General features: G+C 34.0%; 1 protein-coding gene across 8 annotated transcripts in view; it reads left to right on the top strand.

The window, feature by feature from the left end:
- EPHA6 (EPH receptor A6) overlaps positions 1-25,019 on the top strand; it is a 953,598-nt gene that overhangs the window by 642,719 nt on the left and 285,860 nt on the right. For 6 of the 8 annotated variants that reach the window (XM_073231794.1, XM_037001712.2, XM_073231791.1 and 3 more), the window contains 2 exons: positions 6,296-6,343; positions 6,747-6,909. In XM_073231794.1, coding sequence (XP_073087895.1) covers positions 6,296-6,343; positions 6,747-6,909 — 211 coding nt within the window. The remainder of the gene's footprint in view (positions 1-6,295; positions 6,344-6,746; positions 6,910-25,019) is intronic. The other 2 variants (XM_073231795.1, XM_073231790.1) reach the window with 1 other exon arrangement.

Genomic DNA, 25,019 nt, shown 5'->3' with positions numbered 1-25,019 from the left:
ATGAAATAATTTTAAAAGCTGTTTAGATATCTACCCTGAGAATGGTCCATTTCAATTAGGTTTTCAAAGAACAGTTAACTCCCATGTTATATAAATTATTTCAGAACATTAAAAAAAGGAAAGTTTCACAATGCATCCTCTGAATATAACCTCACCCAAATATTATAACCAGAGATTGATAATAAAAGAGAAAAATAAAACTTAGGCCAAGATGACTTATAAACATAAGGTTAAAAATTCTATTTAAAATATTATCAAATTAAATCCAAAATTGCAATAAAATTTTAATACTCTATTATGAACAAGAATTACCAAGTAGCATTTATCTTAGGAATGCAAAGATAGTTCTTCATAAGTATGTACTACATAAAGGTGAAAAACATGTAACTAATTTGGTAAAATACAGATAAATTATTTTATAACATTCAGAACCCATTTCACATTTTAAAAACAAAATACAAACAAAATTACAGTGTAAGAAAAAGTAATAAAAGTCCTCAACTGGGTATCTACCAAAAACCTAAGTTAAATATGATTATATTTAACAACTACACATAAATAGCCATTCCATTAAAGAGCAAAGCAAAAATAAGATTACTGCTTTTACTGCTACTGTGTAATATTATACCAAAGGTCTTAGTATTGCAGTAAGACAAGAAAAATAAGATTTTTATTTTGGTTTCTACAGTAAAATGTCATAGATTTATGCATACTGGTCTTGGACATTTTTTTGTCATATAATTATTAAAAGCTTTCTGTTGCTAAGATAAATGGAATATTATAAAGATAATTTTAAGTGTTCATTGCTACTGTATAAGAAAGCCAATAATAATTGCATCTTGGCTACATAACTGTCTTCTCTCATTAGTTCTAAATAGTTTCTGGTAAGTAACAGAGAAAAAAATTATAGTTTATTACAGATAGGTCATTAGGAGAAACATTTTCCACATATTAAAAAAACTATTGTTTTAGAATTTCAGCAAGATAATTAAGTTATGCTGTAGGAAGAACCTTTCTGTATACCTTATGGTTAGCTAAAATAGAATAAGATTCTCTCACTCCCTTAAGAGCTCTAAAAAAGGAATACTTAAAACACTTTGATGGGATGAATCAAGGTAATTGATACAAGAATGGAAGTGGATGACATTTTAATACTATTAGCTCTTTTTATGATTATTCCTACTCTACAGACATGCTTAACTGCAGTTCCTGGGCTCACACGGTTCATTCTGGAACTCTATTTTGCAAATCCTGCAACTGGAGTGCCCTAGGAGTTGATAACTCTCTCAGAAATTGATTCATTCTAATTAAATCCAGAAAGAAACTGAAAACCATTCGAAATGTCTATGTACTAATTTTATGGAAGCCTGTTCTCCCCAGGAACAAATGTATTTATGTCTGCTTTTATAGTACTTGGGAATCCATGTAATCAGAAGATCGCATCATCAAATTAAAGCTATGAAAAATCCTAAGACTCTTTCAGCCAAGGTATGATAAGTACTTGTCCCAAGGAGGGCTCCCTTGTAAATGATCAATAAAATGAAATTCACCCGATTCAGGGCCTTTCTTCTTTGGGAAGCAATTGTTAAGCCCTCAATCTTTCTTTTTCCTACGGTCATGTGAAGTAACTTCCTTTCATTCATTTTCAGATTTGCTAATACCATTATTTAGGCAACAAGATTCTTTGATCTGTCCTCTTAATACTGTTCTATGAATAAAACCATTCTGGGAAACTTCATACATTACAAATTTTGGAAGAATCTCCTAGGCCTTATCAAATAAATTATATTCCCAGCCCCAAACAAGAATATTTTATATTTAATGTAAGATTGGATGAGTTATAAGCCCCCTGTATTTCCTGGAATCTGTCTGTATGACATAATATCAAAAAGGAATAAAAATAAAAGCAGAATGCATGGATGTGTTAACCATAGTAAAAAATAATTTTGTCTTTGAAATAAGTAGTTAAAATTTTTGATATTGAGAGTTGTTTCTGCAATTGAGGAACTACTTATACAAAAAAGTTTTCTAATACTATCAAATCATTACTATCTAGGTAACAGGCTGTTTTAAATTTAAAGTTATTTCTAGTGATTAGATGATCAAGAACAAAGTATGAAAGAAATTACCTTGGCTCAAAGTCTAATCTATAAGCATACTTTCCCTAGACATAATCTGCCTAAATTGAGTGTAGTGAAAAAATCACAACCTAAATGGAAGCCACTGACTAGTTAAATTCATTTCTTCAGTAAGTTACTTACTCTTTCTTGGCCAGTTTCATCACATGCTAAGTGAGAATAAAATGTTGCTCAGTTTATCTTGTTTCAGAAGGTTATAATGAGCATTACATAAAGAATGTGTGTGAAAACACCTTGTAAATTTAAAGCATTGCATACACTATGTTATGATTGCTAATACATCTTTAGATCTATATGTCTATAGAAAATAAAATCTAAAACATAATTTTTAATCATGCATGTAATACAATTAATTTAAAATTAAAGAAAAGAGTTAAGTCTTATAAAAGTCTCACTAGACTAAAAGATTTTAAGAGGAAACAAACTAGCTAAAAGATGACCACTTTGTGGGCCTATTCAATTGACTTCCATTTGTGGGAGTGTTAAACCCAAGAGAGTGAGTTGAGATGTGATGAGAATGAGTCAGCAAAAAAGAGGGGACTTGTATTTCTGACATAAAAATAATTGTGGAATTTAGTTGCTTAGGTAGAACTTTTTAACTATGTAAGCTAAATCTATTACAGTGCCCAGAACTTGCACATCCTGAGTTTTTTTAGTCAATGTCTGTGGAATGAATGAATTTTCTATATGAGTAAATCAGAATCTTGAAGGTGACTTACCAAGGTGCATAACAAATAGAACCAAGACCAAGTCCAAGGCAGAATTCCAACCCCAAATTCTCTACATACTGCCTTCTTTTGATAAGGTCATGTTACCTCTGATTTAGAAAAATGTAGCCATGGGGACTGGGCACCTGAGCCTGTTTCTCTTCACTACGTTACAGTGTTCAGATTGAGGGCTAACAGGTTCCAGTTAGTAAGAACATCCTTTCTAGTTATCATGAAGAGTTGTCATCTGTAGAGATAATGCTAGATTCAGTATTTCAAGTAAATGAAAAGTTCAATATGACAATAAGATTAAACTCCCAGGGAAGCTTTGATTCTTAGCAGCAGGAAGGAGCAATGCCTGAGTCTAAGCTGCAGGATTTGCACATGGGAAAGGAACCACAAGCAAAGGTCAATATCTCAAGAGACTAATACATGCATATTTTGACAATGTCCTGTGTTCACACTGTTTGGTTCTGAACTATTATTTTAATATATGTGAATATAAAAGTGTGAAATAGAAATTATATATTTATTTTAGAAAATTATAGACATAACAATATATTAAAGTGCATTGTTCCTGTTATTTCCCCACAATTGGTGCTGTTATATGAGCTCCTCCAAGGAGAGGCAGTGTAAACAGTTTCACTTTCAGCAACAGGCATTAGAGCAGAAGACTGCCAGTGCTCGCAGTGGGGTTACCTTAGATCTATTATCCACACACAGTGTGCCTTACAACCCATGGATTATGCCTTTGAGCTTCACTTTATGCCATTTATTTACTGCCTGACAACCTGTTTTAACCCATGAAAGTGTACAGGTAATAATCCTGAGTCTGCTACAAAGAACATAAAAATCATATGTTTTTAGAAATTAGTAGTACTTAGAGCTGATTGGTAATATATAACATGAAAACTCGTGGAGTATAAGCAGTGCAGTACTTAGAGTGAAGTTTGAAATACCTATTTTGAAAGACATATTCACAATTAATGAGTTAAGCATGAAACAATGTGTTAAAAGACATGATTAACACATGTAAAAAAATAATTTATGTTAAAAGCAGTTATTAAATCTAAGACAACAAAAATACAATTAGAGACAAAGCCAAAAGTTGGTTCTAACCTCTGAAAACTTGATTAAAGAAAAAAGAAATATAAAAATAAATAACATTAAGAATGAGAAGAGGCCTTTACTATGGATTTAGTAAAGATGAAAAACATAAGTTTTATGAACCATGGAATGTATTAGCAAAAAAGTTAATGATATACATGTCCTACAACCAGCAATTCCATCAGGGTACAAACTCCAGATAAACTTTCACACATACTGTATTCAAGTGTGCTCAGAATTCAGCCTGCCAAGATGAATGAAGAGATCTAGATGGCTCCTGTCAAAGCATGGGCTCTGCCCAGGTGACAGCTACTTAGACTTGGAGTCGATGGATCTGCAGAAAGGCAATTAGCCAAACTTCTGTGACAATAGTACCCTGTGCTTGTCATAGATAAGTGCTAACTTGGTTTTCCAAGAGCTTGGAAACACCAGGAGGAGAGAGGACTGCCATACACTGGAAAGAGGGACTCTCATGACTGCTGCTTTCTGAGCCTTCATCTCTGGCATGCTCGGAGGTGATAACCTGTAACCCAAGGCAGCAGCCTCCACAGTGCTGAGATTTAGGCTGAGGAACCATATAAGCACACTTTCTACTTGAGGTTTCTATTCCAGACACGTAGCTACAGGGGCAATTTTTATATAACAGCAGAAATGTTAAAAGCTGTTTGCTAAAAGTGTCTTTTGCAACCTGTAACTTAACTTGAGAAAGAAATTACTGTTTAGCTATGTTTTGGTGAAGCAACAAAGTTCTACTGTGTAATTATTATGGGATCATTCTAGGAGTAAATATTTGAATCTGTGTTTTCTCTCTCAGGATAAGACTAAATTATTTTTTTCAAGGCTTTAAAATTCTTCTCTCAGTCATCATTTCATATTGTGAAACACCACTCAAAATACATCGTAACTCTTATGTTGCGGAACATTCTGTGGATGGTGGAATATTCCCCTCTTGAATTTTAAGATTGAACAATTCAGAAGGTTTTGTACTCTTCTAATAGTACACAAACATTTTTTTTCTTCCTCAGTGCAGATGTGGAGATCCTAATTATAAAGGCCTTGATCTTAGAAAGTTCCTTCTTTCAGCCCTCAACAGATGATTAACGCCATCAATTATTTAATAGACTTTTCTTTCCTTGGATTTTATGCTAGGTTGATGTTTACTTTTTAATCTCAAATTTACTTAGAGATAAATATAAGTTGAAATTTGTTCTTTTCTTTTTTAAGTATTGCTGTTGTTAACTCATTTCTTCCTTTTGTACTTTGTGTGTAATAAACAGTTCTATTTGGGATATAAGTGGCAAATTCAATTTCTCAACTAGACACAGAATAACTGTGTAGCATATAAAGTTCTGACAAATAAGGCCATAAAGTTTAAAAAATGATCTCTAAGATAAGGATTTTTTTCTCCAAAGTTGCTTAATGGAAATGATTTTTATAGTTCTAAATCTTAAAGTATCACCAGCAAATAAATGCAGTTTGACACATTCTACATATGTGTAATTATGTATAGTTTATTAGTCTGAAAGGTCTACTGAACAACACAGATTTTCAGGCAAACACTAAATGAAATCTTGATGGGAATATTAAAAATAGAATTTAAGTATCAAATGAGTGATTCAATTAATCTTGAAAGTCACTTACGTCCCTGAGAATCCCTATGTTTATATTAAAATAGTGGAGAATTTATCTTAAGGACACGGTGGCCTAATTTGACCTATGAATTTAGAACAGTTGTTCATACAAATACAATTTTTTTTCAGGTACCCTAGTAAAATATCATTATGAAGTTACTGAACAATAACACTACAAAAACAACATTAATTTGTCCCCACCATAAGCATATTATGACAGTCCTATATGCACAGGTAAAATGAACTGTCCTGTTCTGAGGTGGTGGGCAAGAGAGCCCACCTAAAAGGCCCTGACTGACTAGGTCATTCACTTATCTGTAGTAAACTCATTTCCAGTTAGTGAGTAGAGGTATTTTGGCAGTTAACTACTGGAGACTGGGATCCAGGCCTCCAGTCCCACCACTGATCCCACAGGTGTGGTAAGTTGTTCATATATTTCTGTGTCTTTGCTGCTCCTTCACAAACAGACTATTTTAAAATCTACCTCACAAATGACTATGTAACTTGTACATCTCTAAAAAATAAACTGTGGTATCCGGGGGAGGAGTCAATTCTCCCTCAAGGGAAAATTTTCATCATTTATGTCTTAAGTTGACTCAACTTCAGTTGTAACTACTGGGGAATTACTGAGTTTCGGAACAAAACAATTGATTCAGGTTAAAAGATTTCAAGCTTTAAAAAACAATTAATGTATTTTTCCTTTCACCCACAGGTCTACCCACGGATAGCGCCGGCATTTTGGCACTACCTGCGGGTAGAAGTGAGTAGCGGGTATTTGAATTCTCTCACCCTTGTTCCTTGCAGTCTGCTGGTGTGTCTGACCTAATGTGCCCATTTGCTCAAGGTGCAACTGCCATTCTGTGTAATGTGCTCTCACACCACCACTGTTCCTTAGAGTTAAAGCAAAAATCCAAATTACCAAAAATGCAAGTGCAGTTCATGTAAGATAAATCATCTCCCTTAATAAATTTCCAGTCAAGACCATGTCATACGCATCATGATGATAAATAACTAAATGCTAAATTATGGAAAACCATGCTTACACTTCTTTTTAATCAATGCTTTTGATATTCAGAGCATAATTCCTCAACTTAACTTTGGAATGTCTCTAGGAAAAAGTCAATTAACTCTGCTCATTTCCTTTTACCTCTTTCTTTCTCCAGGAGCATGAGCAGCTCACCTATTCTTCCACGAGGTCCAAGGCCCCTAGCGTCATCATCACAGGTCTCAAGCCGGCCACCAAGTACATATTTCATATCCGAGTGAGGACAGCAACAGGATACAGCAGCTACAGTCAGAAGTTTGAATTTGAAACTGGAGATGAAAGTAAGTTTCACACAGGGATATAAAGTAAGATGTTAATTAAACATTCCCAAATTTTGAATGGTCTCATCAAACAGGATTCTGTTCATGTAAATACTCATAGTCATTTCAGTTAATGTTTTGGTGCTATCATGAAATATCTCTATGAACTGCCTTACTCTATCAAAATTATAATGTGGCCCAAATATGTCTCTTTATGAAAAATGCATCGCTTACATTATAACATAAAGAGTCTCAATGGGTGGTGTTAGTCTAATTGTTCACCAGTCTTGGCATCATAATATGATACTAATGAAAACTTGGAAGAGAATAAAGCCATGAGCAAAAAGCCATAGCAGCTAGTTCATAATTGTACAGCTTTGGCTTATTATCTCAGGTCAATAAAAACAGTGATCAGGAGACAGACTCCATTGAAATGCTCATTATGAATTTAGATATAGATGCGTGGGCTTACTTAGAAACTCAAATTAATTCCATAGCTTCAGTGTATTAAAAGCCAAAGTGGGAAATGAAGAGAGTAAGGTATTCCAACATTATGTAACGTAGGCTTTGAAATGTCTTAATGTAAATCCTGCTGTCCCACTGAATTCTTTTTTGCTTTTAGAAATCCATCTTACTGCTGTCTTTGCAAGGCTTATATATGGGTAGCTTTTGCAATGATCCTCAATGGAAAAATGTCCAAATATATTAATTGTAATAAAAATCTTTTCCCATCATTGCTAAAATACATATATTCATATAGGAATTCAAGAACAGAAAATTTATTATTAAAATGTTTATGAATAATGTTAAAATAGCTACCATTCATTGAGTCTCTACTAAGTGCCAGAAATGATGTGAAGTATTTTACATGTATTATCTCGTGTAGACCTTTCAACATTCAATGAGACAGTATTATGCTTCTAATCTTACTTATGAGAAAACAGAAACCTAGAGAAGTTGAACCATTTGTCCAGATTCATACAGCTCATAAAAAGCTGAGCTAAAATTGAAACTAAGGGCCATCTTCTTCCAAGGCCTCTGCTCTTCACTACTCCACCATCGTGTCAAGTTCTTTCATTTGAATTATTATAAAGTGCTAGTGGTAAGGCCACTAAATACACTGCAATTCTTCCAGTTAATCACTTCCTCAAAGTGAAGCCACTGGGGTTCAAATTCTATGAAAGAAGGAATGTTTGTTGTTATTTTTACATTGCGAACAATATAGATGTATAACTTCTTTTACAATTATATCTATCTAAAAAAGAGAAAAGCACTGACACATAAGGAAAAAGGAGAATGGCTTAGGGAGCGAGTAAAGTAATGAATAAAAAGAATGCTTATAACCTGGATGTTTAATAACAGTGATAGTCATTTATAATCCTGCTGGAGACTATGGACTTATCAAGCAAGACATGAAATTATTGGGAAGTAGTGTGTAATTATCACAAAAAATAACTCCATAATCAGAAACAATATAAAAATATCCAAAGGAGTGTCACTGCATTGTTCTGTTTGCTATTCTTTTCCCCACCCACACATCAAGATTTAGCCTAGGCATAAAGCCAAAGGATGCCCTTCAAGGAATGCATGGGAATAGGAATAGTCATGTCATCATCTGGTCAGGCTGTGCTTATTGCATCCCTGCATCTCAGGTCTCTTACTTTTTTCACAGATGAAGTTCATCTAACTTTCTTTAAGTATGGCATGTTTGAGCATTCCAACACTAAGTGAAAAATATGCTCTCAGACAAGTTGATAGGTCATTTGTGTTCTCCTGGGACTTCAAGAGAAAGCAGTCTAGTAAAAAAAAAATTCTGATCTAAATAATGAAAACTTAATTTGTTTTAATTCTAAATTTCAACTCATTGCACTTTTAGGACTAGATTTCTTTCAGATGTTATATTAAAGAAAGTACTTTGAAATTCCTTAGCAGAAATTTCCCATACTCACCAATGACTCACTGCAACATTTATTCATTCAACAAAAATGTATAGGACACTTAATATGTGCCAAGCTTTCTGTGAGGCTCTGAGGATAAAAAAGTAACAATAAGACCTGTAGCCTTTGCCTTCACATAATTTATAGTCTAAATTTGTGGAAGTAAAATGAAAATTTAATTTAAAAGTACAAGATTATATGGCATGTACTGTAATAAAGATATGTAAAGGGTTCTCAAAAAGCATGGAAAAGAGGCATGAATGCAGGCTTCTGTAGCAGAACTGAGGGTCATTCTTGAAAGAAGAATATTAAAGCAACAGCAAAAGCATGAGGCCTGAGATGGCATGAAAATTTAAAGAAGAGTAAATAATTAGGTGTCGCTGCAGTGAGAACATATGAAAGGTAAAGTGATGGGTGTTAGAGCCAGTGTCATACAAAGGGGCAAAATGAAGGCACTCTCCTGACCGTGTTCGGAGTATTGGGCCTTCAAAGGAAATGAAGAATCCATGAGAGGGTAACATGGCCAGTAATATGTGGAAGACTCTATGTTGAGTCACAGATTCTCTTTTTAATCCTGACAAAATTCTATCTCCTTTTAGAAAATCATGTGGCTTTACCAAAATCTGGTAACCAATGAGTAGAGGTACAGGATTAGAACCCTAGAACCACTGACACTGACAGCTGCTGACAGCAAAATCATATTCTAAATTACTGATTTGCAAATGCCATGAAAATGACTTATATTAGACCCCTGAAGAAACAAAATGTCTGGAAGAATCTGAAAAATGTGTTTTTCTAAACCTGGGGTTTGGTTACATAGAAAGGCTCCCAAGTCAATTTACAGCCTAAGGGGAATCACTTAAAACATCATTTTTTTATGTGGTTAGCTTTAAATTGCATTTTCAAAGCATGCTGTTTATATCCAGGAGAGGATTTCAATGAATGATATCATAGTAAGATATGGGTAAGTTTACTCCAATTCAAGAATGTAATGATATGGATCCCAGTCTACAGCATCAGTCATTTTCTTTTCATACCCTCCTAGCTCATCTATTAACTTTTATAGCTTTTGTTTCTCAAGTAGTGCCTGAACTACTGTAATTTCAGCTTTATTATGAGATTCTCTTTTGTGTATTCTATTTAATTAACTAAGTTTCAAATACATGCATAGAGATGTGAAGAAAGAATAGGTGCTCTCTCATTTGATGGTCTGGTTCAAATTTTTGAAAGTAAGTAAAATGAAGTCATTTACAATTTAATTCTTTTGAGCCATATCTAATTTTATTTGGTTCAACTTTTACTTTGCTGACAACTAACAAGGCAATAACAGAAAGTATGAAATATTCTTTTTCAAAATCATAATGTTCTTAACCACTTATTTGTGTTCTACAAACATGGCATCTAAAGAACAATGACCATGAGGGAGAGGTTAGGGTGGGGGAGTGGGGAAGGTGAGGGTGATACAGGGCACAAAAATTCTCAGTCATAATATGAGTTGTTCAGGGGGATAATAGTTCATCATTGAGAATATAGTCAATGATTCTGTAACATGTTTCTGTATTGACAGAGTAACCACACTACAGGGGGTGAGGATTTAATAATATGGGTAACTATTGAACCACTGTGTTGTATATTTGAAACCAATATAAGATTGTATATCAATGATACTTCAATTAAAAGAAAAAAAACAATGCTTCCATTTAAAAAAAAAAAAGAACACTCAGTGAACCTGCTTACCTTCTACACCAGAGGTTGGATATTTTTCCACAGTCAGAATATTCTGGTGTAAACTGGCTAACACATGTAAAGATTACTACTTATACCTGCCAGCACTATGAAAAGAGCCTAGCTGAACTACAGCTATTAGTTTCTTCTCTCCCTAAGACTATGACTATAGAACAACCTCATTACATATGTGCATATGGAGAGAGAGGCAGATGAATATATGGACAGATAAAAATAGATAACTGATAGATATATAAATAAATAAATAGGTAGATATATAATATATAGTCATAAAAGATGTACCTTTTGTGTTTTAATGCTATCATTTCATATGGGCACTAATCTTTAAGTGGACAAAAAGTGTATAGCTAAATATTATGTCCACTAACAGCATTTATTGAGTACCTTTTGTGTACTGGCCTTTTTATTAGGTGTAGAAGTTGATCCCCTCACCTTTTTCAATTAGATATAACAAAATTGCAATGAACTACAGAATTAGTAATAAGAAAGAATATAGAAATATTCCATGTGGATCTTCTTGAAAGATAGATGGAAAATAGATGAGTGTTGCTTAGGAGCTGTCTAATGTAATAATTTTCTCAATTTTAAAATTCATATTATGCCCCAAATATCACAAACATGCATGCACACACACACACACGTTTTATATATAGGCCTTTGGCCTTTATGGATTAAACAACAGGAACTTTTAGCCACCTCACATTTGTTATTACTTCTGTATTTTCTGAATGAAATATGCTTCTTTTCAATGGAGAAAGAGATGAGAATTAAAACTAAAAAGTTATCTACATAACCAATAATATATCCATATCCTTACAAACTGTTTTAAAAAATATTTTGATTCGTTTTAATAAAAATCTGTTAAAATTTTACCTACATTTTTAAAAAGGAATAAAAACAATTTAAAATAATATACAAGGAAGTCAAACATTTTATTTAAAACACCAAGATTTAACTAATATTCAAATATATTTTAAAGTAACAGAAAATTTTATATGTGCATTTTCAAAATCATAATAAAATATATCTTGCTAGAACCTTTTACACAGATACTGGAAAAGATATTGTGAAGCTCTCAAAAGAGAGCAGAATCCACAGCTTAAAGCCAACTTTTGAAAGAAAACTGGAATTCTACATGTGATAATTAGCAATTTACCTCTTCCATTACCTTAATGGTTACCCAAATGACCCAAGAGAATACAAGCAATACATTTCTTTCCCTGAAATAATTAATTATACCTTAAATTTTAACACATAAATTTGCTTTTTCATCTGTTTTTTATCAAATAATTTTTTATCAAATAAGTAATAAAATTATTATTTATCAAAAATAGTAACAATGGACTAGATTTTTATCACATTAAATAAATAACCATACAAAAACATCATGTTCAACATTAACTAACCAAACAATAAATTGCTGAATCACACTGGGTATTTCAAATCAGAAACTTATCTCATGTCTACAAAGTTACACAAAAACTGTTAGGTAGATACAAATGAATCAATTTAACCACTTATGCATTTTTAAACATCCATAAGATTTAGCTAATTTTAGTATATTTTCATATTTAAGCAATTTGATTAATTTTAACAGTTTACAAATGGGAAATTATCCTGAAAATGAAAGTTCAAAATTATGTCTTTAGTTCCTTTTTCCCCAATCTGTCCTTATGTCTCATTAGACTAACTTTTCTGTACTCTACTGTGTACAGTTAAAAACCCCAAATCACTAGGTATTTTCTACTGAATAAAATGTTTATTTCTCAAATATTCCAGTCTCCCTCCAACCTAATCTAAATTGACATTGTTCCTCCCCATCTCCCTCTAGTTAATATGTACTCTGAGAAAATGTATGGAAGCTCCCTATGTGAAATTTTCTGAATCTTCATTTCTAAGCTTCTTGTATGACTTCCAACTGGGAGAATCAGAACTCTAACACATTATGAATCGTCAGTCCAGCTCACATGCTAGCCCTCCTGAAATGTTCTTGATCAGTCCAGTGCAGAATCATCACTCTGAATTTCCTGTAATATTTTATTGGTCAAGGACTTAATTAAGTCATTAGCTCCTTGAAGTCAAGAATGATAGCCTATGTATCTTTGTGTCTCCTAAAATGTCTTGTACAAAGTTATCTTCTAATATATATTTAATCAAATAAATGAAGAACATATTATTTTCAAAAGGCTAAAATATGGAATAGCATTTTGCCTACTAATCTAAAAAGAGAAAAATCAAATATTTTTATGCCACAGATAAACAATATTGTTTGCTTTATTTTAGATATATTGTAACTGGCTTGAATTGTGTAGAAACACGATATATGCAATTTTAATTACAAATTGTTAACTCTAAAATTTGGGGCATTTTATGTAGAGTTAAATGACATTTTTGTTGTTATTTAATATATTTTCCTCCTTAAATTCCTTTTTAAAAACTTTCTGTTATGATTGATCCAGTCTGTTGTTGAAACACAATCTGTAATGCTTCAGTTACATAGGATGAAATTAGTTACATTATTATTAACTGCAACCAGAAATTTGGGGATAATTATTAATGGTGAAGCATGAAGCAGAAAGAGGACCAGCTGATCCTGGTAGAGTATTAAAAAAAGTTAATTAATCAAACAGGAGGCAGATTTCATATTTATGAGCCTACACAGAGGAGGACAAATTCTAGTATATAAGATTTTAATTCGAAATAATCTCCAATCAATAGCACACTTTCAGTGTTGGCAGCCATAGCTATTTTCCACCAGTTAGGTTGCCCAAATATAAATTGGCCTACCTTATGGGATAATGAAGGCCCCTCATAATAAGAATTTGTGCTAAAGCTAGCTAGATACATATTTAGCATGTCATAAAGGAAATCCCTGCTTTATTTAGGAGGCTGTGATAGAAGTCTTATGTAACTTCTAACATTGAGATTCTATCAGGTAATATTTATTGAGTTCCAATTATGCTCCAAGTATTACTTTATTCTTTTTGACTACTAATGCACTTAAAACCTTTGAAATGGGTACTATCATATTCATTTTATGGATCAGAAAACTGATGCACAAAGAAGCTTATTAACTTACCAGGTACCCACAGCTAGTAAGTGTTGGAATGGGAACATTATGGCATCAGGCCCTTTTCTCACTAAGGCTCAGAACCATGACTGAGCTCCCTTTCTACCCATTCAGTGTTTTTACTTTTCTTAGTCAGCTTGGACATTACTTCTAATCTTCTACATGATTATTTTTTTATTCTTATCTCCATTTTTCACCTTCCCTTAACTAATTATATTCCTTCTCAAAATAACACACTTGAATATAAACACAGATTTTCAAACAACTGTAATTATCTAAAAATCATCTTGCATCAAGATCAGAGACCTATATGTATTTTAATAAAGACTTCTGGACTAGTGCACACATAGCAGACCAACTATAACACTCTAAAGGGACAAAATAATCTAGTTAGTCTGATTACCTTAAATGTGCAGGGACTTGATGAAGAGCAATTATTTGCATAGAAAATGGAAGTCCTCTTTTAAGAAGCCTGCATTGATTAAAAAAAAAAGACATTTTGCTTCAGTTTTGCCTAGACCAAATAAAGATTTTAAATTATGGGAGCCAGGCTTATGTACTGTGAGACAAATTGAAGGTCCTAATATGAAAATATTAAAAATCATAACTTTGCTAAATGGACTGGAAAAAAATCATTAATTATTAACAGGTACTTAGAAACGGTAAAATGTGCATATTAGCATGCAGTGTTACAATTTGGTTCATATCTCAAACAGAACTAACAATCAGAAGTGGATCTATTTCTTAAAACAGAATATAGATTTATCTTAAGCCAATAACCTATAGCAACATATGCAAAAATATGATTTATTTGGGATATAAACCATCATCATTTGACTAGAAGTTTTCTCAGATGAGGAACTATTTCTTATTCATGTTTATACCTTCTATATTGCTTTGCATGTGCCTGACAAATAGAAGGCGTTCAATGGATATCAGATAAAGTGATGTTATCTAGTAAATACTCAATGACCATATATCTATTGTTTTCAACAAATTACATGTATTTATATTTAGTTATTCTACCTATATATTTTCAGTATCTTTTATTTGTGTAAACAGGTAGGATGCTGAATACTGGTCTGAGGGTACAAAGTTACAGTTCAGTAGAGTGAATTAGTTCTGGAGATACAATGTACAGCATGGTGACCATAGTTAATAATACCACATAGTAAATTTGAAATTTGCTAAGAGTAAATCTTAAATGTTTCCAACACACATACATCCACACATATACACACACTTTGTAGGTGATGGATAAAATAAAACATAAATAATATATGTTCTCTCATCTTCAGGAAGCTCACCACTAAACCACACTGGACTCTTATAACAGAATTCCTTATTTATGTCATTCCCAAAAACTAATTTCAATTTGACTTGATTTTAGATAAGATGGATTTTTTTCTATCAGCCATCATATGAAGTACCTGAATTTTTCTGTCAAGCTATTTCACTTTACAACCTTGAATTCTTCTAGAGAGCAAAAATGTTCCTTAGACATTTTAAATTGCTCCAAATTTAAGTGGAAAACATATTCCCTATGTAATACTGGAAGATTTAGAGCCATTCTTCAGGCTACACAAATCAGCTTTATTGTTACATATTTTTGAAGTGGCTTTTTTTAATGTCATGTTTAGTTATTAAAAAAGCATCAAGGGCAACATGAAGAAAACCCAATCTCTTAATAGAACTGCATGTAACTGCTAGGATGATTCTAAATTATTGTTGACATCTCACCCACAATCTGTTGTGTGATCATGTGCCATTGCTTAAAATGGGATTAGGAGTCTTGTGTTGTTCAGTAGTTACTTCTAGAAAGATGCTTTAAAGCATTATGGGTGTTCCAGCTAGCTATGGAGTGATTCATGGATAGAGGTGTTACATAGTGTGGTTCTTACAGGAAAAGTGAAAACACGTGACACTGGGATGAAATTGCTCTTTAGGAAATCATAGACTGGAAGGATAACGCTGCACAGGGCTTTGGTTCCTTTTTTAAGCTTTATTTCCTATTTCCCATTCAAATTCTACCCACATGGTAATCTATCATTCTCAGAGCTGAAAAAAATTTGAGAGTTGAATGAAAAAGTTGTCAAAATGTCCAAGTCGGGTGAAAATATTTTCTATAATATATATAAATACCAAATTTTATTTGCTTGTATCAAAACATAAAGGTATAGTTTGAATTTTTTTTACTTGCACAGTATAAGTGTGCCTTAAAAATAATTTTAAATTATCTAATGTAACATCTTCTAAATTTATGTTAACCCAGTGCAAGGCATCTGTTTTTAAGCTATACGTGGAGTCACAATACTGAATGGTCAACTGTTTATTAAAAAACCCAGCGAGTTCTCCTAAGGCCTGTTTGAAGAATTAAGAAGCAGCTTAAGTATTTGTGTTAAACCTTGCTTTTACAGGGGAATCAGTAGTTTGGGGAATTTAAATTGAATAACAAGAATTATTGACATAGCAGGAGCCCTTTAAAAGATTTAGCTGTGTGTGCACAAACCTGAGCATAACATGCATGAGCATATTACTATACTATAAGGATAGGCAAAATAGCAGAATATGGCACCCTTACTGCTAGATATAAAATAGTTGATTCACACCAAACTGAATTTCATATTCTCTTAACGCTTTTGGAAAACTGAGCATCCTTTAAAAACTGCTCTTGCAATGTAGTTATTTTTAAATTAAATAGGTATATTTGCTGGTACAAAACCAAATAGCAGACTAAATTATTTTTTCAACAATTTTGTCATTTCTGTAAGCAATAAACATTGCAATAGTACTTACTGAAGTTAGCATACCTATGTATGTATACATGTATGAACATAATACATATATTCTGCATTCATATGCACTCCTATTCTCATCCTGAGATGACGGAATGAAATTGGCAGTGTTTTCAATATTGTTGCATAAGCTGTTATCCTTTGGAAGTAATAGAGTTTATTTCCAAATTTGATATAAAGCTCGTTCCTAAATTTGATGTAATGAGGGAGAAAGCAAAGGGCACTGAGGGAAACGGCGAAAGCTAAAGCAAGCAGAAGAATGTTTGTTCAGTTTATTCATTCACTCCTCATTCAGTAAAAAAATATTAATGGATGGGCCAGATATAGAAGTAGGCACTGGGGATTCAAAGATGAAAAGAATAAACTTGTTCCCTGCTTTCACAAAAGCTAGTGAGAGGTTCAGAAAAATTAAACAAGATTACAATACAGCATTATGTGTCATGTTTGGGGGGTGTGCAATGAGAAAAATCCAAACAAACTTGTGTCGAGGAAGCTTCCAAAGAGAAGTAATGTCTTAAAGGAGACATTAAACAAAATTTGGCCATGAAGATAATGGGGAGGGAGAATAAGGTGGGGTTGGGATAAAAGATGGGGAGCTTCGGGTCTCTCCCGCATACATATGTGCATGTGTAGAGATGAAAGAGAATATAGAACCTTCTAGTAAGCGAAAGAATTTCAGTATGACTAGAACCATGATTTTAAAAGTCTGGGTCCTACACTAGAAATATCAGCAACACCTGGAAACACATCAGAAACGCAAATTTTCAGGCCCTACCCTGTAACTACTGAACCGGAAACTCTGGGGTTGAGACCCGGCATTGTTTTTACAAGCCCTCCAAGGGATTGTGAAGCACACCCTAGTCAGAGAAACAGCAGAAAGTACACAGGAAGAGGTAAGGAGTGAAGGGGGTGATTATCTCCGTATAGGAAATACATGACATGCAGCTCATGTCACAGGTAGGGGCCATACCAAGCTGTCCCTTATCTTTGTCCTGAGGCTATAATTTTCCTGAATTTTAATTTTTATTCCAGTTATCTGTAGTTTGGAGACAGTCAGCCAATCAGAATGAACTTCCAATAACTGACATTCTGGAACCATTGCTTACACATCTGATTATTTCCTCACCTTCATTTTATCTACACTAAAAATAAAACCTTCCAAATATCATTGTCATTGTCACACCTATAGCTATCATAACTTCCAAATTCCCTAGAGACTGTTTTAGCCTTAAGAATTCACCTACTGAAGGTTGTGAAACCTTGGGAATCATCAATTTAAATTCGAACACATGCTTGCTCTCTGCCAGCATGTAAGCCTGCATATTTCTCCTTGACAGTTCATATTTGGTCTCTGGACTTTCAAGACACAGTGAATTATGACCTGCTTACAAGCTTCCTGAGAAAACTGGAGCTGAGACATCCCATACCAAACCTTCAACGAAAATTGGTCAGTTGCAGATGTCTTGGAAATTAAATTATCTGGGAAACTTCATGAATCTAGATATCATAGAGGTAAAGGTGATGTTAGTAAAGCAAAGTTAGACACCAAGACTCATATGCCACACACAGATGTCACTGACTTGTCTCAGGCTGGGTTATTCCGTGGCATGTGCTAATTGGTAAAGGTAAAAAGATACATTCAATTAGGCAACAGAGGACTTGGTATCTTGGCTCATGAGGATTCTCTACTTTGGACATTAATTTCTCATCAGTGAAATAAAGGAAATGTGTTAAATTATGTTCCCTTGCTCTAAGAATGGGAAACCTCCTAGTGAAGTGATTAAAGACTTGGACAGACCAAACTCTGCCACTCCTTACATATTAGGACCCAAGGAAAGCAATTTAGTATATTTAAGCTTTGGTTTCCACATAAGAAAACTAGAAATGTATACCTTTGTTTGTAGACTGATTCATTCAACAATATTTATGAGAACCCACTCTCTATATGCTGTGGATACAGCAGAAATAGACGAAGATCCTTGCTGTCCTAGAACTTACATTCTAGAGAGAAGAGAGACAAAAAACAAACAATAAGTAAAAGATTTAGAATGTCAGGTGATGCAGAGCTCTGGTGTGTTGCTTAGACCACCCCTTCAGGACCCAGTAGCTTTTCTCTTAGCTAGTGGGAGTGATGCCTGCTCATGGTTCATGGCTGAATTCCTATCCAGACATTGGCTCTGTCCAGAAGAAGCTGCATACTCCAGAATCATTGCCTGGCCCCAGAGGCAGACAGAATCCACGGCTGGTCAATGTGAGGTACAGTGTGAGTCCCATTGTTAAATTCAGGGCGACTCGGAATGGCCATCTCAGTTCAGAACTCTATGAGGTCTGCCGAGGTTTTTGTAGTGACCATATCACAGTTGAACTGCTCCATTCTTTCACTTCTGCTCCCCTCCTTCCTCCACCTCTCCATGCTGAGGCCACTCCTCAATCAACCTGCTGCATGCAAAGCTCCCTGAAGAGTCTATGTCCCAGGAAACTCTGCCTAAGACCAGTAATGACAGCTGCTCCAGAGGAGAGTAAAGCTGAAAAGAAGGATAGGGAGGTCCTACCTCCTCATGCTGGAGGAAGACCTTAACCTTGGCCTAGAAGAGAAGGAAAGATAAATGTAAGCAGAAAGAACAAGGATATTTTTCTTGAGAACCACTGATTCATGCAATTCAATTTGGCATATACATCACAGATAAATAGACAGCTACAGAGAACTAGTGAAGAAGAATTTTGGTTAAAAGGTAAAGCTTTGGTCTCAACCATGGGTTTAGATTTTGGCTCTTCTATATATCAGACTTTGGGCAACTCAATTAACCACTCTATGCCTCAGTTTCTACATCTGGGAAAAAGGGGATAAGAATACCACTGACTTTCTAGTATTCTCATGAGTATGCAGTGATTTAATGCTTGTATCCAGTACTCACATGGTTAGATCACAATGAATGTTAATTATTAATATTGATGTTACTGGTATTAATCTCCAACGCTAAAATTCCATTCTAACAACTTCAAAATTGTATTTAAAAAGTAAAACAAAAAAATATTCTTCGTCTTCTTGCGTGTGGACACACTACTAGAGCAATCAAATCATTCTCTTATTCTTCCCTTTAACATTTATTTTCCATGCCCATTAGCTTACCCATGAGATTAGTTGACTAGTGTTGGTGTTAGTTTTTGTTAAAATTCATAGGTGACATATAAGGTGCATTGACCTCCTAGGGCTTGAGGACTGGAGAACTGGACTCATCTAGGAAGCCCCCTACTTGAACTTCTGAGATACCAAATATTACCTTCTTTGTCATTTTTTTCCCTTTCATCCTGCTTAAATGTCCACTGGGATAATATATTTCAAATTGAATTAAACAAAAACATGCAGTTAAGATACTCAAGTAACATCCAGTAGACACCCAGTAGACAGGTCAGAAGGTCTCCATCAGCCCCATTCCAGTAACATCACCTCGTGGACTCAGAACCACTGTCCCTCCCATTTCTGTGGCAGCCAAATTACTTATGGGTTGAACCACTTTCCTTTTAAATAGTTAAATCGTCAAAGGTCTCAGTGCCAACAGACAATATACATAGTGGGTAGAAACTCAAACTCTGTAGCTAGACTATAGGTACTTAAATTCTGGTTCTGCCACTTCTGTGTAACCATGGCAAGTTAGTTAACCTTTCTGTGCCTCAGTTTCTCCACCTGTAGAATAGAGATAACAATACTGCTATCTCACTTGATTGTTGTGAATATTCAATAGGTTAACATGTGTGAAGTGTTTACAGCAGCAAATGACACATTTAAGCACTCTAAAAGTGTTTGTTATAATAATTACTACCCTTCTTCTGAGGAAAACTTACTGAGTCCAATGTGATCCTTTGAATAGCCTTTGCTTTGAATCAATGGCCACTCATAAAGAAGAAAGAAAAAGAATTAAAAAGAAAGAAAAATAATGTAATTCTGGGAAGAAACCTCCCTTAGGGGTACCCTATGTGGATCCTCTTCAGTTATCAAATAGAAAGAACAAGACTTATGGACCTATAGCCACCTACCTCACTATAATATTTTTTAATTAAGTAATTAACTATCTGATTTTCTTTCACAGGAATAAGCAATCCAAAGAAAATCAAAATTACCTATATATTGAAACTACATTTTGGCTCACAGTATTAATTATATTATTCCTTCAATAAGTCATAAACACAGAATATCTTGTTTGAGAAAGTATTTTACTTTTTCAAATTATGGATACAGGTTTGAGAACATTTGACTTTTTATAAAATCACTTTTTTACTTTGCATAACAACTGGAAAGAGAGCTACTTTGTTCTTTTCCAAATTAATCCAAGTTACCTGGCATACAAACAGAACACCAAATGGAAATATACCTAGACTTGAGGTATCTAATTGCCTTTAGCACATTCTTCTTCTTTCATGTTCTGTACTGCAGCTCAAAATGCCTTTTAAATCCTTCTAAATCATTGACATTTGATTCTTGCCCATTAGAGACCCACTTCTCATTGTTCGTATTTATCAAGCTTAGAAGCTGCACCTTTTTATAACTAGCTACCTGTATTTTTGTCATTTTTTCCCTTTCATCCTGCTTAAATGTCCACTGGGATAATATATTTCAAATTGAATTAAAAACATGCAGTTAAGATATTCAATTAACATCCAGTGATTTCTTTTAAGTTAAATACCTTTACAGTTGCTGTTTGCTTGATTTCAGCAATATTTTTTAAGGATTATAGAGGTATATCATTCATGATTAGATTCTACCCTGTCCTTGACATTATTAATAGCAGATAAGATAAATGAATTTTCATTTTAAAAAATAACTTCTGTGTATGAAACTGTGTCTCTGTCACCTTTTCTCCAATATTCTTACCGCTTAAAATGGAGGGAGAAATACTGTCCTGGAAAGGAAGGCAAAAAGCGAGTAAATAAGATGATTATAGGGTGTTCTACCTTCACATTGATCAGTGACCTCTACAGGCCTTTGTGTCCCAAGGACCTAAAGACGTTAGGAGAGATGGAGCATTTCCATTTGCTCCATGACTAGGAAGATAGTTGAAGGAGTCTCATATGCACCCTTAGCTTAAGAGTTAAGTAGTTAATTGCATGGAAATTGGGGGATCAGGACATGTAAAGAAGGGTAAAGCCCTGTCTGGAAAATAAAAAACAATTGGAAAAATACTTTGTCAATCCTCAGAGGAGAAACAGTATAGAAAAAGTCACTTGAAGCTAGATGTATGCACCTCCATTGCCAGAAAAAGAAAAAAAAAGGAACATAACACATGAATTAGTCAAGCTAAATAGTAACATATGGAATTTAGAAATTCTTCTCATATGTTTTAAAAAGGATAGAAATGACCTCTATTACACCTTTTGTTAATCATCCAGAATTATTTAATCAAGAATTTTGTTTTATATAATATGCCCAAACATATATTCCAATCCTAATCATTAATATGTTTTACAAGAGATGGGACAGAATTACAAGTATAGCTAAAATTCCAAGTTCTGAGAAGATGCATGAATGCTGAAGGATTTGAAAATAGAAGGATTTGAAAATAATGACCTCAAGTAGAATTTTTTCAAAAAATGCAAAAGTTTATTTTTTTAATATGGTACTTTCTGACCACAGTCTTTGAAAGAAGCAGACTCCAAGGTAAAGTGTTACTGATTGAAGGTAATTTCCATGGTGGGAGGGAGATGAGGGAGAAAGAAAGGTTCCTTAGTACATTCCATGCACACAGACTTCAAAAGAGAAAATATACCCGGAAAGTGATTGAAAATAATCACCCTTTAAATTTCTTTTCTAAATATTTTGTTACTTGGTCAGGAACTACAAATTGGAATACACTAAGACCCTTTGATTGCAAGTATATATCATAAACTAGATTAAGCAAAGAGATACACAAATGTCCCAGACAGGACTGCAGTGGAAATACAGAGAGTACGCCTAGGCTTCAAAACGGACAAGCAAACTGAAAAAGCTCTTGATGAAAGAAGACCAATCTTTCTCTTGGTCCACACAGGTGCTTGTCTCTGTTTCTCTCTCTCTTAAATGTAGTTTTACCTATGTTTATGTTCATTTAAGAAAAGAAATCTATCATCCCCATGGCTTGCAAATTCACATTTCCCCTTCACTTCAACCATGCACAAGACTTCCCAACTGACTGAATCCTAATCCCAGATTCCTGAAAGAGAGAATATGTCTGGCCCAGTTTGAATCAGATCTCCATTCTTAATCCAGTCCATATGACAGAACCAGAAAGAGAGCTGTCTTCGAAGGGCCTACTCTAGGGGTGGAAAAAGTTTTCAGAGATGATCAGCAGAGATCCCTGAAGATGCTTGCTAAATATTTTTGGATTAGTCTTTAATGAGGGCTTAGAATGTGAATTCTCAATTTTCATTTTAATAGATGGTGCAAATGCTTTAAAAATATGGTGAAGAGATACAGAAATTTTTCTACTGTTAAAGCTGATGCAGCCAACTAATATTTTTGTCTATGCAGAAATAAAACTTTCCCCCATTTGCACTGATATAGGCTGGAGGCAAAGCAAAGATTGTCTTTAGGAAACAGATTTGAATCTGCTGCAACAATTAGGCATACTCCAGATTGAAAACCCAGCATTCCACACCACAGGTTACTGTTAAAAAAAAGATGATTCTGGCCTGGAAAATTTTCAAAGCAGGTGTTCCAAGTCATCAAGAAGAAACCCGAGGAGTAATGCTCCCATGGAAAAAGTTATATTGAGCTGCATAGTTCTGCAACCTGCTTTCCAGAATAAACTATGGAAAAAGTATGCTTGTACAAAATGGAATGGGCTGTCTTGTTTTGTAGACTTTTGATCAATTGTCGTTTGTCTGCCAAAGAAAATTATTTCAGTTTTGATAAAGTTGATGATGCTCAGTTCTTTCTGGCAGCAGTAGGATGGCAAAATTATTTGTATGCAGAAATCAGCTTTGGTTGTTGAAAATTAAACCCGTATCATCAGCATATAGGAAGAGGCTTCTTTTTCTACCTACCAAAATGGCATATGCTCAGTTTATCTATAAACAGCATCATATCATGAACATATTAGTTTAAAAGATGAATTTTAAAAACCCACAATATTATTTTATATAACATTAAATTGTGAATGGGTTTATCAGGAAATTCTCCCCCTTTAGCTCATTTTTAGAAGAATATTTACTCCCACAATTTCATAATCATAATGCTAAGCCTTACTTTTTAGTTGATTCCCTAGACAATAAAGTCAAAATGTAGTGAAAGATCAATATGCAAAGCAAACAATCTTATTTTCTTGAAAGTACCAGTAGTAAATAGTAGGGTAATTCTGTGTCTGAAATCTTGCTTCTGATGCAAAATATTTAACTTGGAAACCTCAGAGGTGGTTTAAGGGAAAGAGTAACATAAATAATTAAAGGAACATTGAGAAAATTGATGAAGCCATTATTTTGTGGGACCATAAGGCTGATCCCACTTTTTAGAAATAATGTAAGCTCTCTTTGAATCTCTCCAAAATTAATTTTAGTGATCAATTAGAAGTTGAGATAAATAATTTGGTATTAGAATAGATTAAACCATTTTCAATGATCCAAAAACTTCCCTTAGAACTTATTCATTTTCAGGAGATGATCAAATGAGTCATAAGGAGTAACGGGACCCAGTTTGGTGCCTCGGATCTAGATTACCTGGACACTGTTCTTGGGTCCATAAAACTAAGAGAAGTGCCTCCCTCAACACTGTTGGTTTCTGTGCTCCCATAAATATTTCTATTGAAGCCATAAAAGGGACAGCTGTAGCCTCAAATCTGTTTTATCATTGACTAAAAATTAAAGGTCTTCCACTGGAATTTGTTTAGCTCCAGATTTGGTGGTTATTGAGTTTATAATTACATGGGTATAAATTGGGCAGATTCTTCCATAATCTGATTTTAAGACGCTGTCTTCCTAAACTTGTCAGAAATGTCTATTCATTTGTCTTTATTTTTGGTTTATGTGTTTTTACTTCCATTTATTAAATCAATAAATGAGGTCTGTTCAGTATAGGATAGACAAGACTGATTTCCCTCTGAACCTATCAGTTAGACTGAAAAAAAAAGTGGAATCTCTCCAGGCAGAGCATTTGATATTCTTTATATAACAAAGGGTTGTTTTATAAAGGTAAACCCCTTCTACCACATGTCACTTTATCCTTCCCATCCCATCCATTCATTTATGGGGCAACAGACTAAGATTGTGTTCAGCATCAAAAATATTTCTTCTAAATAGTAAATGGAGATAGAAAACATCCCACTCAAGAAACATAGTAAACAATGAGAAGTTATTCATAGCTAGTTTGGAAATAGAAATTCCCATTTATCTTTCTTTCCCCTCACATTAGGATATGCTCTTTGGCTCCTTATATTAAATAAGCCTCTCAGTTTCAAGTGACAAAAACCCAACTGACTTAATGAAAAATGGGACATTATTGCCATATGTAATTGAAAAGTCAAGGAATAGCATGAGATTTGGGCCAAATCCAGGCTCTCCAAACCATGTCTTGCAATACTTACTCAGTCTCAGTTCTGCTTTCTTCTCTGTTGGATT

Source organism: Manis javanica, chromosome 3 (genome assembly GCF_040802235.1).
Source record: "Manis javanica isolate MJ-LG chromosome 3, MJ_LKY, whole genome shotgun sequence".
NCBI classification, from domain to species: domain Eukaryota; kingdom Metazoa; phylum Chordata; class Mammalia; order Pholidota; family Manidae; genus Manis; species Manis javanica.
The sequence above is the reverse complement of the archived record's forward strand: the minus strand, read 5'-3'. Positions and strand labels throughout refer to the sequence as shown.